The 17536-nt window shown below is 36.7% G+C and overlaps 1 protein-coding gene across 1 annotated transcript; it reads right to left on the minus strand.

Annotated features, from left to right (window-relative positions):
• Positions 1-1839: 1839 nt before the first annotated feature.
• LOC139708692 (ferroptosis suppressor protein 1-like) lies at positions 1840-17306 on the minus strand. Its single transcript, XM_071620625.1, has 7 exons — positions 17201-17306; positions 9802-10102; positions 8650-8885; positions 7585-7786; positions 6718-6870; positions 6122-6322; positions 1840-5155 (listed from the first exon to the last, which is right to left on the minus strand). The coding sequence occupies exons 2-7, from the start codon at positions 9983-9985 to the stop codon at positions 4998-5000; spliced, it is 1134 nt and encodes a 377-aa protein (XP_071476726.1). The 5' UTR covers positions 9986-10102; positions 17201-17306; the 3' UTR covers positions 1840-4997.
• Between the last annotated feature and the right edge of the window lie 230 nt (positions 17307-17536).

A 17536-nucleotide genomic window follows, 5' to 3' on the forward strand; every position in this document is an offset into this window, starting at 1 on the left:
AGCACAATAATTGAAGCAACTGAAAGTAACTGTGATAATGTTGGTTGAATATCGTGCAGCATAACTCAACAAGCTTGCATGTCACACCCAAACTAAATGTCTTGAATGTAACTGAATAATCAAAAATGCTGACTGAATTTATGTTTGATATTCTGGTTATATTTTTGGTGAATAATTTAAGACAAGACCGTCACACTACGCCTGCTGTGTCGGTCATTCAACAAGATTGATTGACTGATTTTGATTTTATTTCTGAATTTCTGTTTCATATATAAATGAAATACAAAGTCAATGCAATTTGAATCAGACAGTTAAAACAGATAAATGAGAGAGAGTGTGCCTTGTTATGGCTGCGAACTATCAAAAACATGTATAGCCACAACACGGGTTTCGAGTATGCATGCACGTATGAGGTTCAGAGTCCCGCCGAAAGTAGCCACTGACAATGCACTTTAACCACAAAGCAGTAAAAAGAACAGAAGGAGATTTTAAATGGGGGGGGGGGGGGGGGGGGACACACGCACACACTTCACTCCTCTCTGAAAAATAATATCGGTGAGGTGATTTCTGCAATAAGACCATTGAGGAGGTACATAACCCTAAAGAAAAAGAAAGACATAGGCCCTTGTACGAGAATAGAGTCGACATGGCTTGTGGCTTTGTGATGCCGTGAAGAGTGAAGGCGTGGTGTGTGAAGGCGCGGGGAGAGAAGGCGTGGCAAGAGAAGAGGTGACAAGTGAAAGCATGGCGAGAGAAGGCGTGGCGAGTGAAGGTGCGGTGTGAGAAGTCGGGCGAGTGAAGGCGTGGCGAGAGAAGGCATAGCAAGTGAAGGCATGGCTAGTGAGTGTCAGTGTGTGAAGACCTTGCCCCATTTCATAAAAGAAGTTAGGATGGCAACTCTTGCTGGAATGGCAACTTCCAATGGCAACAGCCAATCACGAAGCTGGATTCTTGTCGTTACTATGACAATTGCCATTCCAGCAAGAGTTGCTATCATATCAACTTTTTATGAAATAGGGCCCTGGCGAGTGAAGGCGTAGCAAGAGGGGACAAGAGGCGACAGTGAAGGTGTGGCTAATGAAGGCGTGGTGTGTAAAGACGTGGCGAGTGAAGTCGGTCCACAGAGGAGAAAAGGAGTGGAGAGAGAAGGCGTGGCGAGTGAAGAAGTGACGAGTGAATTAGGCGTGGCAGTGAAGGCGTTGCGATATAAAGGCGCGAAGTAGTTATGCTATCATAGCAAACCCAAATTCTTCCGTTCTTTCGTGCAGCCCAACGATAAAAGCTTAAAACAAGGCCACTCATTACACATCGGATTTGTTGTTCTTGACTGTATTTGATATAAAACCGAACCACTCTGTATTCACCAGTTGAACACATAATTGTAGATAGCAAGGTCTTTCAAAAATAATTATGATTTGTTCTCAACAATCATAGACGTTAATCTAGGCAAACAATCTCCTATGTCTTGTTGATTTGATTAAGGTTCAAGATATTGGAAATTGCATTTTTTTCTCGAGAGATTTGGTATATATTTATATACATATATATATATATATAGGCTATATGATATATTCACATATTAATATACCTACATGTGTGTACAAAGGTGTAAATGTCAGTGAGAAATTGTTAGAGGCTCCATAGAGAAGCTTTGAGATGTAAATCTATAATCCACAATGTTAACCTTATTTAGGAGAGCCAAATTAAAACACATTGATATTTAGATCTGAGATGAACTGATAATGTTATCAAAGTTATAATTCATGCAAGTTTTATTACTGATACCTTTACTTCTGAAGATAATACCTCTAGCAGCGTATTACTGATGTAGCACTAATTCTGATGTAGCAGTTGGTCAGATTGAATCATGCTTAGGTAAAATTCAAGATTGGTCTTTGCAAAATGGTTTGAAATTGAATCTTGAGAAAACTGAAGTTGTGCATGTAAGATCTCGTAACAAGTCCTCAACAACTTTGTCCGTCAATGTTTGCGATACTCCTGTGCTGCCAATTTCTAAGGCAAGTGACCTTGGTGTCATTATCCAAGATGATCTTAGTATGAAAACTCATATCAATAACATCTGCAAATCTGCAGCCATAGGTCTACACAGGATTGGAAAATTGAGACACGTTCTCGATAAAGCAACTACAGAAAAACTAGTTCATGCGTTTATTTTTAGTCATTTGGATAATAATAATGGTTTGCTCATTGGAGTTCCAGACTCTCACCTGAAAGGACTCCAACGGATACAAAATTCAGCCGCAAGGCTTGTGACACGCAAAAGGAAATTTGATCATTTAACTCCCATTCTTCGTAGTCTTCATTGGTTGCCCATAAGAGCTCGTATCAGGTTTAAGATTTTGACCCTTGTATTCAAATGTTTTCATGGAAATGCACCTGCATATCTCAGTGAACTCATCAAACCATATCATCCTGGTCGTAATCTGCGCTCAAAATAAAAAAATCTCCTCTCTGAAATAAGTGTCAAATCTAAGACATATGGTGATAGGTCTTTTGGAAAAATGGCACCCTCATTATGGAATAATCTCCCTCTCAGTGTTAGATGCATTACAGATTTTGATAAATTCAAATCTGCGTTAAAAACTCACCTTTTTGACAATTGTTGATTACATGTTTGAATAGAGAAATATGTGATGATTTTGTTTCATTATTTTGTACACGCATAGAGACTATCTTATGGTATTATGCGTTTCTAAGAACTGACTATTATTATTATTATTACCATGACACCGTTTCCAGCAACGAGTACGGTTCGACATGCGTTACTGATGGCACGAATAGTGTACCTTTGTATTTACTGCATAAGACTATAATACCTGTATAGGTCTATATTACATTTCTTTCTTTTTTTTTACCTTTGTAGTCTGTACATATAGATGAAGAACACATGATTACAAATTGATACTAACACTGCCTATTAAAAGTAAAATGTCAATTGCAAATAATATGTGCACAATGTATTCTTTTATACATGTTTACCTGATATAGCATCCCACACAAAACGGTTACATCTCAATCGTCGGTGACAAAGATTCTCGTGTCTTTGTTTATAGGTTGCACAGAGACCAGACTAATTAGTTTGTTATAAAAAAGTGATTTTTATGATTATGATCAGTGATGTCTTCCATCTAATTTCAATGATATGACATTTATAAACAAAGACGTTCGTAATACAGTGTAATGAACGGTGTTCAAACGATTTCGAATGCTATGAATAGTAAACTTATACTTCCTTGTGCATAATCTATGTAGGGCTATTACCGGGTAGCCCCTACTAGCATTAATCCATAAATTCTGACGCTGAATTGAAACGAATTAAATAAGACATTCACGGCGTATAGTTTGCATGGATATAAAACATGATGCATCGTAAAATACACGTAACACGTGACATATACATGAATAATCTAAATCTAAATCTAAGAAATCTAAATATATATTGTGCACGCTATACTGACCCTGTATATATTCTCCCCGAACAATACTTAGTATACAATGAGCTCGTGTCTGCTCAATGTATTGTAGTATACCATGCTGAGACAATTATTTCTATACTCACGAATGGCAAGAAACAAAGACAGCTTCCTGTTGTCGACGGTTTTAAGCAATATAGTTTGATCTTGATAGCGACCTCTGTATGGTACGATACAATAACATGTCTGAGCATAAGCATATACACTGTAGTAGACCAGAGTTACCAAAAGAAAGTTAAGTGGAAACTGACCATTACATTAAGAGGAAAGAAATGTCGTGGGTTTTAATTGCGTCTTTACAGACAGCTGGAGATCCTATAGCCTCTATATTCGTGTATATGCAGTACCCGTGTGTGTGTTTGTTTTGTGAACGTGTGTATGTATACGATATTATATGAGTTTACATGTACATTGTATTACAAGGTTTCTAACTAATTTATGTATCATTTAATGGTTTGAGTTAAATCGAGTAAAACTTGCGGGAAAAAGTCTGTTGTGCAAGGGCGTAAGATTGAGGGATCAAGTAATAATGATGACCGAGGCATCATAGGCCCTATAGCGCACCAATGGACTATTCATTCGTATATAATCACAGAATCATAATAGATAAAATTGAATCATATACGTTGTGACAAGCATCCAGAAAAATCTAAAAGTTGTTGTCAAGTTAAGTACTGATTTGAATACCGGTATCAATGTTTATACTACCTAAGTCGTGATGTGTGATAACTGCAAGTAGGTCTGCGAGAATGTTCTGTAGATCATGGATGGATCAGGAGGGTGTACAACGCGTGTAGTTGACTAATAGCTTCACCAAGTGAAAACTTTGAGTCTTGTCATGCTGCTGTTTTGGGACACATCCGTAATGCATATAAGCACCACAAAAACATACACACCCACCCTCCAAAAAAATGAATTAAAAAATGCCAACCTATGTAATAAAGACTGCTCACCAAATGTTCCATTTATATAGTTAACAATTAATTAAATTATGAAGAACACAATATACCCCCGGGTGTCTGCTGAATGTTTTCTTCCAAAATGGATGGATTTTTTTCCTTGTAATGTACTCTGGTTTCTTTTGAATCATTGCTTTCGTTTGGATATTGATTTCTATATACAACAAAATGTAAAATTTAAGATTTCTTTACAACTTTAGATATCGGTATATTATGAGCGACCAAAAAACAAACAAACAAACAAACAAACAAACAAACAAACCTAACAGTTCTGACGACGTGACAATTACAACGACCCTGTTTAGACTACATGCCTGGGATAGCAAGTACAGCTGTAATCGGGTAAGAACATGCAGATACGTACTGACTACTAGTAGTAATAGTACTGTATACAGAGATTCTGACGTGATGGGTTGAATACAAAAAATCAAAAAGAAAAATTCAACTGCCATAGGAAATCATCTTTAACTTTGAATACAATCAATTATTGATAGCAAAAGTATTGACAAAGAGATTAATTAAGACGTCAAAGTTCGTGAAGTGGTCAGTTCCTCGGTACTGGCAGGCCGCAGCCCTCCCACATTCTCCCTGCGAAGAGATCTGCACCCTTGAGTCTCTTCATAAACCACGCCCCAAATACTACGTTGCCAATTTGGATCGCACCTCCATTCCTGCCCAGGGACACGGCGTAAAGCATAGCCGCTGGCCACATGTAAAAAAAAAAAAACAGCAAAACGTATTACTAGAGGAATAAAAAACAAATTCAAGAATTATACATCGATAGGCTATGAAATGGTCCTACATCTGTTCATTGACCAGCATTTCCCCAAAAGGGGAAGGTAGAAAAACAAACAAACTTACAGAACTTGTGTTATCTTCATCGACTGGTCTCTTATTTCACAGCCGAGCACTCCTGTGTGTGTAGGTGTGATTGCACATGTGTGTGTGTGTGCTCTTTGGCGGGGAGGGGGGGGGGGGGCAGAATGTTATTTTCTGTGCATTCATTGAAGCAAACTTCATTAAAGGGACATTCCAGACGATTTTCATAATTTCACATCATGTAGTACATAAATCGACAACTCCATGTATAGATTTGTGGAATTTATTGTGGTTCTTGAGCAGAGAAACAATGCTTTGAAAAACCTTAAACAAATTACACTGAACAAGGATGATGACATAGCAGGTTTACATATTTCAGAAATGTAGCAGTGTAATTCCATTACAATACCGCTTGCTTGCGAGTTCACCTGTGTATAATCTTGCATGCCTTCTTCTTTTGTTCTGCTTCCTTGAGCCCCACATGCATTCTTATGGTGACTCTGCCATGTCATCATCCTTGTTCATCGCAAGTTGTTTTAAATTGTGAAATTATTCTAATTCTTCATCCCAGTTCTCACAAATTCTGAAACTCTGTCCTTGATATAACTAATTTATAGTTGTTCAAATGTAAAAATCTGAAAATCATCCGGAGGTCTCCTTTAATGTTCTATATTCAGCTGGACCTATATGCTGCAGCATTCAATGAGTCGATGTCTATCCGCATTGTTACAGCAAGTATTTCAAGCACCATTCTGACGTAGGCGGCATGATATCCATGTTAAATTACAGTAACTTAAGTTAAGGGGAGAGAAAATCAATGAGAAAATATGAAACAAAGAAAAGACTCACGTTGCTTGTAAGCTTTCATTGGTCTCCCGCTGCTATGACGCAGAATGTTTTGGACCAGGGCTTCAGCCTGACGCTCAGCTCGGTATAACATTTTCTGCACATCCGCATCACAGCAGTCTCCCACAGCGAATATGTTGTCATGACCTTTGACCCGCAGGTTAGCATCTACCATCAGATATCCGGACTGATCCATACTTTCCTCTAAAACATGATAACAAAATATACGTCTTCATGCGTACCGCGATATGCTCTTTTTCCGTATTCTCCTTTGAAAATTCGTGCACCAGACGTGAGATGAAGTGGCGCTTTTGTTTGTTTGGACACGTGATGCATGGAATAAATTTTTAATGGGTGGGATTGTGCTTCTTCCCAAACGTAAAATGTGTACAACGTAAATCATTTCCATTTAAAGCTTGTTTTAACTTTCAGCACTTCAGTAATTGTAGAACTAAGGTATGACAATTCTTCACACCAACATTGTTTGACTGGTAGCTATCATTCATAGTGAGTCGAAGAATGAACACTGACAACCGTATACGTTTTCTAGATAGGTTAAGCAAGCAAGGCAAGTAAACAAGGGAAGCAAAGTGACTTACTGAGGGATTCTTGGTACGCCTGGTTATTGATTTTCCCACCGACACACACGAAAACCAAGTCAGACTGTATGGTTCGTCCCTTGTCTGTCTTGACTTCTCTTGGTCCACTCACTCGATCAGTCGGATAACTGCTCAGGTCATCGACCCGTTCTCCTGTTTCATGTGGTTACAAAACAAATTGTTAGGCCTATACTATCAATATGACGCCATTGTCTTTGCTATAGCATTGTAACACTGCAAATATCGCAGCTTCATTCATATTATCACTTCAACTGAGTTCAATTTTTCTCTTCATTTCAATCCAACAAATTGTAATATAAATACAAAGTATCACATTTGATAAATCATAATTAACAAATTGTAAAGAATACAAAAAGTTTACTTCAAAAATATATAAACGAATGAATATAATCCATAGATTCGATACATATATGTTGCAATGGTGACAGAAAGTGAATATAGCAATGGACACAATAAATGGTAAAGAGAGATCGACTGGAAAGCGGAGCTTGTAAAACGTGGATCACTATATAAAAAGACAAAAAAAATTATGCCCATATCATGTATATTCAAAATTTATCTACTGATAGTGAGAGCAAGTTACAACTGATACATGATGCAGGTAACATAAAAATACATTGTAGATAGTCATAGTTGTATAAAGTATAGAGAACATAATTAAACTTCATATGCGATTAAATATATATATGTATATTTGGATGCCAGGATTATGCCTCTTTTTTGTAAGTATATTATTTTCATGGTATGGCCACCAGGTTTCGATCTAAACTCGCTTAAATACAAATTGGGTTTCGGCGATATGTCACAAAAACAAAACAAAACAAAATAAAACAAAACAAAACTTACCTAGAATGAGTTGAACATTCAGATTCTCAAGTTGCCTTTTAACCTTCTCTTTTAGCTTCCTGTGAACGGGTGGTTCAACGAGCTCGTTTCGTGAATGTACTAGAATGACTTTCTTGTCGGGGAAGTCGGTGGCAATCTCACCAGCTATCTCAACTCCAACTGCACCGCCCCCTATGATGGTGACCGTTCGTGCTTCTTTCACCTCGTGCACAAAAAAAGAAAAAAAGAAAGAGAAAACAGTTGAGAAGACTTAGTTGTCTAATGCGAAATCGTACGATTTTCTTTGTCTCCAAAGAAATCCCAAACCTCCGATTGATATTTTGAAAGACCTTGGCTACTTTATAATAAAAATTACTCGATAGAAAAATGAAACAATAAAAGATAACCTTCGCTTCTTGAATTAAAACCATGCACGAGAAACTAAAAATTCATAGAAAACTGAGAACAGATTTCCGTCTGTATCTTCAGTCGCGTTATACATGTATTCAGAAATTTATCTATAAATGCGCAACTGACATGCTGCAGCACTGGATTGATTTTTTTTTTCTTCATGCTATATATGGATATTTTTTTTTTTTGGTTCGTACAGTCTGATGTTCTGATTTTTGTTGTAGGAAAATATGAATGTATGTCTGATTTGACTGCATTCCCAGTCAGACATAGTATTTTCCAAGGCAGTATATTCTACTTCCAATTTATTGTATGTCAACTGACATCGAAATTACATTAGCAGTTATACAACTACAATTTACTTCCTTCACGCTAATCATTAAAAGATAACAAAAAGGATTCAATTCTTTTGCAATATTGTAAACACGCATCTCGTTGTCTGTTGTGCCTTCCAACTGCGTATATATTTTCGCAGCAACAATGGGCACCATTAATCCTCATTTTCGCCCCCCCCCCCCACCACTCCCATCTGATTTTTTTCATCAAAATTTGCAATCATGCTCGCAGACCACGTTACATTTATTCCTTAATTCCTGAAAATATAACCTCTAAAAGCTAATCGCTGGTATTTATGTTTCGGGAGTTTTGGTAACTTGTTCGAGATCCTATCGTCACCTGTGCAACTGTGTTCTTGTACATCTGGACGGCGTCTTCCGTACTGACGTCATCTGCGACTTTTCCAGGGTACGGTCCACTGCTACCAGTTGCTATTACCAGATAATCGTAAGCAATAATCTCTCCGTCTGCCAATGTAACGTTTTTCTCGGATGGGTTGATTGCAGCAACCTTCCCGCGCCGAAAGCTTTCTCCAAAAATATCTTTGATTGGAACAAATGTTTTCTTCACAAATCCTGCAGAGTGATAATGGGTTGACAATGAACTAAATCGGTTTTAGTAATAAGACATGAATAATTACTCAAACACCTATAGTTTCAGTGAAGTTTCTATATTGCCCATTGCATAGACATATATATTGATACATTCACAGAAAGGAAGACAGGTATTTGGGAGCGCAATTCAATCGTATTAAGAAAGATATCGCCTATAAGTAGCCCATGTATATGCTCACGTCGAAGTAATCATCTAAGTGCTTGGTCATTCTTTTCTCTTTCCCCCATAATACGCACATCAGACGACTAATATCATATCGGAAATGATTGCGTTATGCTGTGAGCAATTAAGGTCAACAGTGTCATTGAGTGAAAGTGGGTGTTCTGCGTTCATATCAATTGTCTCATGTGATGAGAAAATTAATTCATAATCAACGTGGGTTATACCAGGGAAGTGGGATCCTCCCTGGTTACACTTGCTCTCACTGAAACTTCTCAACAGTTCAATATATTTGGCATTAATAGTAGGAGACTATAAAAACGAGAGTGTAATGATCGTCACTTCGTACGAATCAGAATGACCTTGTGTAATACGTTTATTCTATATCAAGATAATCACCTGTTTTTCATCAACTATCCTCATTTTAATCTAATAAGATTACTTTAAAGTCTTGAGTCTTTTAACGAGTTTGTCATGGAATTATTTAGCTCACCGTTTAATTGTTAATAATTGTTTTTTATACAATCCTATCATGCATGACTCCGTATTTCAATCAGATCAATCCGTTATCCCAAACGATCGATGTGGAATACCACCGATAGCATCAAGTGTATGGCGTAGTATAGGTAATATCTCTAGAGAAAAAGGCATCGCTGTGTGGCGTCAGCACTATTGTTTTTATGAGTTGCAAGTTACAAATGATCGGCAGCTATTTACCTTCGTCCACCAGAGCTCTAGGTGAGGCTGGAGCGAGGTGGAGAGCCTCTCTAGTATCGATGACGACCAGTTTACATTTTCCCCTAAGAGGTAGTCCCACCTTCTTCCCTGCGAAGCTGCTGCCAACGATCACCACCGTCTTGTTCTGCAGGTCGCTGCCACTCGACGAGCTCGACGCACCCATCTCTCCTCTATCCCTTCTCAGTTGAGACAAAAGGAATTACCGCATGGACGATATTCTTCAGATTTACGTTATGATCTAAGTGTCACGGCGAAGTCGCGTTACCTGTGTTATTGAGAGCTGAGTGTACAAGTGCATGCAAAATTTAGCAAAGCTGTATCGTTAGCTGGAATGGTCCTCCTATTTTCAAACGCAGTTTTTAATCACTAAAGCCTTATTGTTTTGGATGGAATGTCGAAAGGGACACCAAGGTCTAAAGGTAGGCATGACTATACACAAAAACATATTGTCCATTTACAAAGTCAGCGTTGTACAGATGATTAGATTATAAATGCGATTCCATTTGTTATAACTTTGGTGACTATTGATCGGCCTCCTCACTCGACACAAGTATAATGGACATCATTTGTATACAGTACTTGACACAGTCATTTACCAGAATCGCCGAACAATCCAGCTCCACACACAACGCATCAGCGATTCCAACTATCAGTAAATGTCCTTCATAGGTCCGTAGGTCAAGCATTTATTTTGATAAAATGTTGGTAAACACGGTCACTGGTTCCGAGATATTATTTGGGTCGGGTGGTCGGGTCGAGTGCGACCCTCGATAGTGTGTCTACATCACTAGTTTGACACAAGTTTGTTGACACATTCACATCTCAGCAATGTTTTGGTCCTAATAATCTTATTAACAAGTCGAAGTTACACTCATTATACGATTTCTTTTCACGCGGAATGCGGGCAGATCTCATTGATACGCTAACAAGTACGACTTTCTCATTTATAATCCATGAAGTCTCATCATAATCCATACACCAAATACAGTATAATGACTTAACAAGGTCAATAATAATGACGGTGAGAGATAAGGCGTATTAACTAATTTGTGATACCTAATAAGTAGTAAACATTTCCACCGCCTTGATACATTATAGTGTCATTACAGATATAGTTGGTATACACATAATTTAGGTACAGTATTAAAAAAAGGATTTACAAATCAAGCAAACACACACACACACACACATACACACAAGCACGACAATTGGTACTATGATAATATATCTAGTATAACTATATATATATATATATATATATATATATATATATATATATAAGGTTTTGGGGATTAACCAACTGGACCTCGTTACATCTTAACAAGTATACATATCATGCCAATTGGCTTGAATTTGGTCAAAACCAACAGAAGTAGCATGATAGATAAATGACAGTTACCAACATCTTATTAGTTGTCTGTATGTTTTATACAAAACCCAATTTTGCATTTGAAATTAAATATTGTACATTTAACTTTGAAGAGTTCAAAATATCAACCGCCTCTAAAAATGTCATTCTTGACAATGCATCTGCAAAAATTTGTCAAAACATTAAAACACAAGTAATGCAGCAATCACAAGTCGTATAGGATACCTACTTTATAGTTCTGCGCATTGTTAATACATTAGCAATTCATCGAAGTTTTGTTCCGATATTAGTGGGAAAAACTACTTCACTATAACTACAAGTTTATTACAGTCGCTTTTTACCAGAAATACGGGCAACTCTCACTCACCAGCTACAGTATCACGGTATAGTACAAGGGCCTACAATATTTCTAAGATTCATAACGTCTCGTGGAATTCTTTCTCCTGCATGTCATAACTTTATACGAACCCAATACGCTGAAATGACTAAACGATGTCAGCATAAGGATAATGATAAAATACGGCGTATACAGGCCCTAAAGCTCCATTATTTCATCGCTAACCCGATAGTTGGTTTATAAACACGAGTCTGTGGATGATGCATGAGCCGAGAGTATTTATAGGGCGTACGTAAGATTATTAATATCAAGTCATTATCTTCATAAGCTAAAAGATTACTTTTAACCGGAGGGCCAAACCCCAAAAAGTCGCTTACTTAACGAGTGAGTTGCACTCTCTCTACAAACTAAGTAGACCATGCTTATTTTCAAGTTTTTATTGTAACAAACAACATTCCACTGGTCTACCTCAAAAAATTTGTTGCGAAAGCCTCCAAATCCAAGATGGCGTCCAAGATGGCCGCCATATTTACTGAATTTGTTATTTTGAAAGATAAAATTTGATTGAAACATCAGACTTCAACAAATTTGATGTCATATGAAAGAGAATAAAATTTTCTACAAGTTGATACCATATTTGTGGGTTATTGTGATAATTGGATTGAGATTTTAAGGAAAATAACACTCATTTTTTATATTTTTCTGAAAAAAGGAAAATCATGAAAATGCTTGATTCAGCATAAATCACAGAAAAACTGAAGGATTATCTTGAAACGTTTCAAGAATTTTGTTTGACATATAATTAATATTTGGAGAAAATTAGGAGTCAGTACCATTTTCGGTTCAGGAGTTATAATGTCTCAAACTTGAAAACTCACTATGTAAAAACGGCCACTTTAGTTGTGACAAGACCTTGTTGGTCGTAAAAAAAGCCTGCGCGCGCCAAGACTACTACACGCACCACTGGCACTGGCGCTTGTAGCAGTACCAGTGGTGCGTGTAGTAGTCTTGGCAAACGCAGACTTTTTCTTTGACAAACAAGGGTTTGTGCCTGCAAACTAACTTTTCATACCAAGTGGTAGCTCAGGTGACGCTGATTGCTATTGTTTCAAAGTAGATTGTTCTGAAGCAGATGAGATGAAGCAAAAAATATCTTTCAAATGAGGTAGAATCTTGAAACACTAACCTTGCTATAGAAAGTTTAAAACAAAATTTGGATCAATCACTCAAAAGATTCAAAATTGCAGGCCATCAAAGCTGACATAGTGTATTGCGCCAAAGTAAATGTATCATTTCGATTTTGATACAGTTTTGTCTGTTTTGCTGTCTATTTATATGGTTTTTATATATTCTGAACATTTTGATGGTATTTCAAACCATCTTAGGTTTTTATGGAGACATTTTTCAGAATGCACCATATTTCTCTAAAAAGTAAAAAAAAAAATAAAATGAAAAATGTTTAAGAAAACCATGCAGAAATTAACATCTTTCCCATAATATGATCAATATTTGGAGAAAATTAGGGGTCAGTATTGTATTTGCTTCAGGAGTTATAATGTCTAAAACTTGAAATCCAATTTTACATAATATATATTTGCACGCATCTGTTCCCAAAGACGTCACAGAGGGTCAAATCCAAGATCGTGCTTACTTTTCGAGTTCCACTCTCTCTATAAACAAGACCATACATAATATTAAGTATACTAAGCAATGTTCCGTAAGTACACCTCAGTAGATTTGTTGCATAAACCTCCAAAGTACAGATGCGGTCCAATAGGGCCGCCATTTTTATTGAATTTAACATTTCAAACATAAAATTTGATAGAGACATTGGATTGCAACAAATTTGATGTCATATGAAGGAGAGCAAAACTTCCTAAAAGTTGATACCACTTTAGCTGTGTATTGTGATAAATTGGAGAGGGGGGGGGTGTTGTTTGCTTCTCTCTTTTTTTTGGGGGGATACATATTTTTATATTGTTTTGAAAAAAGGAAGAAATGTAAAAATGCATGATTTAATATTTATCAAAGAAGAACTGAAGAATTGTTTTGAAACCTGCGGTTGAGATTGAGATTTACTGAGATTTAGACATAATTCATATTTCTGGAACTATAGGCAATATCATACACTGTTGACAAAATAAAAATCTAAAACTTGAAAAAATTATATTTATGCATTATAAATTTTGCATACAATGTGTTTACATGGTCACATGTAATATTGTTATGGTCTGGTGACTTGCAAGTACCTGCAACTAACTTTTCATGCCAAGTGGTAGGTGACGCTGGTCGCTATTACTGTAGCATTTCATCATAGTAGATTGTTCTGAGGCAGATAAGATTGAACAGAAAGTATTTTCCAAAAAGAGATAGGAGCTTGGAATTTGGCACAAATTTTGCCAATGTGTAATATTTAGCGATAAAAATAGTATCCACACAAAATTCAAGATGGCGGTAATTAATCGAGGTTGTCGTTCAAGGCATTAGTTACCATTAGTGCACATAAAACAAAAACCCACCTTTACTTAATTCCTAAAACTAGTTCTAAACTGTGAGTTAGGGATAGAACAACTAATGTACAAACTTAAATCAGTATAATTAATGCTAAATATTGTTAGGTATACTAAATAGATCTGATAAGAATGTCTTTTTATATACTAAATTGTTAACAGTTATCATGGTCATGGTTTCTTGAAAAGAAATGGTGTTATCTCCGTATGTTTTAGGCTTTATTATGATTTTTTACATGGTAGAATGTTTTGTGATACAACTAACCTGCACATATAAATCGAATGTGATATCTCTCCCAATGGTAAACAATACCTTAATTGGGTTGCGTGAAGATTAAATCTCAACTTATAACTTATAATTTGATATATTTTGTTTAATCTTCTTATATTGCTGTCTATTACATGTTTCTATACATCCGAACGTTATAGTTCTAGTGTAAACCATATTGAGGGTCTTTTTTTTGGGGGGGGGTGAAACTCATTCCAGTGTTTGGGTAAGGCCCAATCTTTGATAAAAAAGAAATGCTTCTGTATCAAAGATATGCTTTTTTACTTGTATGTTACTCTGCTGTTGTAGAAACGTGAATGATAATGGTATAATATGTGTAATGACAGTCTGATCCGCAGATGTCCTTGAAAGCCCTTCTGATCCGAACCCCCCCCCCCCAAAAAAAAAAAAAAAAAAATCTGACATGGCGGCAATTTCTCAACTTTGCTCTTAAATGTGTTGTGCGAAATTACTTTTTCAGTATATTGTTCGAATAGAATTGTCCAAATTGATTATTCGTGCTGTATATTCACATTTACAAATAAGCATGCTGAAACTGTATTTACTGTTATCAGATTTTTCTTACATTGTTTTTAGGCTGATTTCATGTGGGTTATAGTGTCACAATTGATCTGAACTTATGCCATTGGTAGATGCTTTCCCATAATATAGATATCAGGATCACTCGAGAGTGAAATGTTCATTTTCATTCATTTTAGAGTGACCTCGGGGATCACTCGAAGAGTGACGAGTGATCCCTATAATAGGCAGGGCTCGACACTAACGGTGGTCCGGTGGCCCAGGGCCACCAAAAACCGTTAGGCACGTCGGGCCACCAAAATGTCAAAAATGAAAATTTGGTGGCCTGATCGGGCCACCGAAAAAGGTCGGATATTTGCCTTTGGGCCACCAAAAATAAAAGTTAGTGTGGGGCCCTGCCTGAGGTCACTCTAAAAAGAGTGAAAATGAACATTTTCACTCAAAAGTCACTCCAATTTCACTCTAAATTCACCGTTTTCTGTTATTCACTCCTCACATCAAAAGTAAAAACTTCCACTAGATTTGTTTTTTCTTTTTCGGAGAGTAGAATATCACTGTTAAAAATGTGTCCATAAAAACCTAAGACGGTTTAAGATAGCGCAACAGACAAAATTGTATCAAAATCGAAATAATACATTTAATTTGGCGCAATGCACTATGTCAACTTTGATGGCTGTCATCTAGATTTTTTTGTTTTTTTTTTTTTGAGCGGTTGATCTAAATTCTGTCTTAAACGACAAGTCCACCTTCATAGACATATGGGTTGAGTGAATGCAGCAATATTAGTAGAACACAACAGTGAGAGTTTGAGCAAAATCGGGCAATCTGTTCAAAAGTTATGAATTTTTGAAGTTTCTGCTCAGTCACGGCTGGATGAAAAGACTACTATAGCTTGTGATGTCATATGAGTACAACGATATAAAGAAAGAATGAAGAAAATTCAACATATTTCCATTTTTCTCCCATAACAAAAGAACACTCGACCTCTCTCTTTCAGAAGGCAGGGGGAATCATATTACCCTTAACATACGTCAGTAGCAAGTCGAAGAACTGTGCACTTTATTCAAAAAGTAAAGTTTTGTGAAATTCTCTTTATATTTTCCTTATATAGTTGTACGCATGTGACATCATATACTGTAGTAGTCTTCTCTTCCAGCAGTGACTGCGCAGATACTCTAAATATTCGTAACTTTTGAACGGATTGTCCAATTTTCCTCAAACTTTCACTGACGTATTCTACTAATATTGCTGCATTCTCTCAATCCTTATGTATATGAAGGTGGACTTGTCCTTTAAACTATCTATAACAAGATTGGTGCCAAGTTTCAAGCTACTACCTCTATTTGAATTTTTTTTTTTTTTTTTTGGCTTCATCTCATCTGCTTCAGAACAATCTACTTTGAAATAATAGCGATCAGTATCACCTGAGCTACCACTTGGTATGAAAAGTTAGTTTGCAGGTACAAATTCTTGTTTGTCAAAGAAAAAGTCTGCATTTGCCAAGACTAGTACACGCACCATTGGCACTGCTACGAGCGCCAGTGCCAGTGGTGCGTGTAGTAGTCTTGGCGCGCACAGACTTTTTTATGACCAACAAGGTTTTGGTCACAACTAAAGTGGCCATTTTTACATAGTGAGTTTTCAAGTTTGAGACATTATAACTCCTGAACCAAAAATGGTACTGACCCCTAATTTTCTCCAAATATTAATTATATGTCAAACAAAATTCTTGAAACGTTTCAAGATAATTCTTCAGTCTTTCTCTGATTTAAGCGAAATCAAGCATTTTCATGATTTTCCTTTTTTCAGAAAAATATCAAAAAATGAGTGTTTTTTCCTTAAAATCTCAATCCAGTTATCACAATAACCCACAAAAATGGTATCAACTTGTAGAAAATTTTATTCTCTTTCATATGACATCAAATTTGTTGAAGTCTGATGTTTCAATCAAATTTTATATTTCAAATAACAAATTCAGTAAATATGGCGGCCATCTTGGACGCCATCTTGGATTTGGAGGCTTTCGCAACAAATTTTTTGAGGTAGACCAGTGGAATGTTGTTTGTTACAATAAAAAGTTGAAAATAAGTACGGTCTACTTAGTTTGTAGAGAGAGTGCAACTCGACCTCTGTTTTTAGCTTTTGGCCCCCCGGTTATTTGGGCACTCTAGGTAGGTTCACACATTTTCAGCTTCTGCAAGAAGTCTACAAGGGTGGTCTAAATTTGAACTATTATGTTTTGATATTTTGATTCACTTTTGCCCTCTCCAATTTGGTCATACAACCTTCATGCAACATCTTCTCTTATAGGTATTTAGAAAATTGGCATTGTCTATATAACACAAGACTCTTACCTTTTGAGAAGTGGCAAAGATTTGTGAGAAACGAGAGTTGTCGTCTGTTTCGGTGACCAGAAGTCGTCTGAAAACGTCACGTTGACATTCCCGCCAACACAATTACTATAGTAACACAACTTGAACAGCGATTCGCATGCTGCATCTACTGCTGCAGGGAAATATGCTGAGTCACTGAGTTGTACGGGTATCAATAATTCAGTTGTGTGCTAATAATGACTTGCTGAAAACCAATGGCAGAGCTGCTCCTGACCATCGCTCTTCAATGTCAAGTTAGCATTGAATAATTGTGCCATCACAGAGTAGCAGACACAAACAAAGTTGGGAGGGCTATGT

This window comes from Diadema antillarum, unplaced genomic scaffold (assembly GCF_040938485.1).
Source record: "Diadema antillarum isolate AM-2024a unplaced genomic scaffold, OU_Dant_1.0 seq00001367_RagTag, whole genome shotgun sequence".
Classification (NCBI taxonomy): domain Eukaryota; kingdom Metazoa; phylum Echinodermata; class Echinoidea; order Diadematoida; family Diadematidae; genus Diadema; species Diadema antillarum.

Coding starts and splice junctions, on each gene's coding strand:
- LOC139708692 (XM_071620625.1), bottom strand. CDS start 9,985: ATGGGTGCGTCGAGCTCGTCGAGTGGCAGCGACCTGCAGAACAAGACG. Junction 7,787..8,649: donor ACAAGAACACAGTTGCACAG/GTGACGATAGGA, acceptor TTTGTGCACGAG/GTGAAAGAAGCACGAACGGT. Junction 6,323..6,717: donor GGCGTACCAAGAATCCCTCA/GTAAGTCACTTT, acceptor ATCATGTTTTAG/AGGAAAGTATGGATCAGTCC.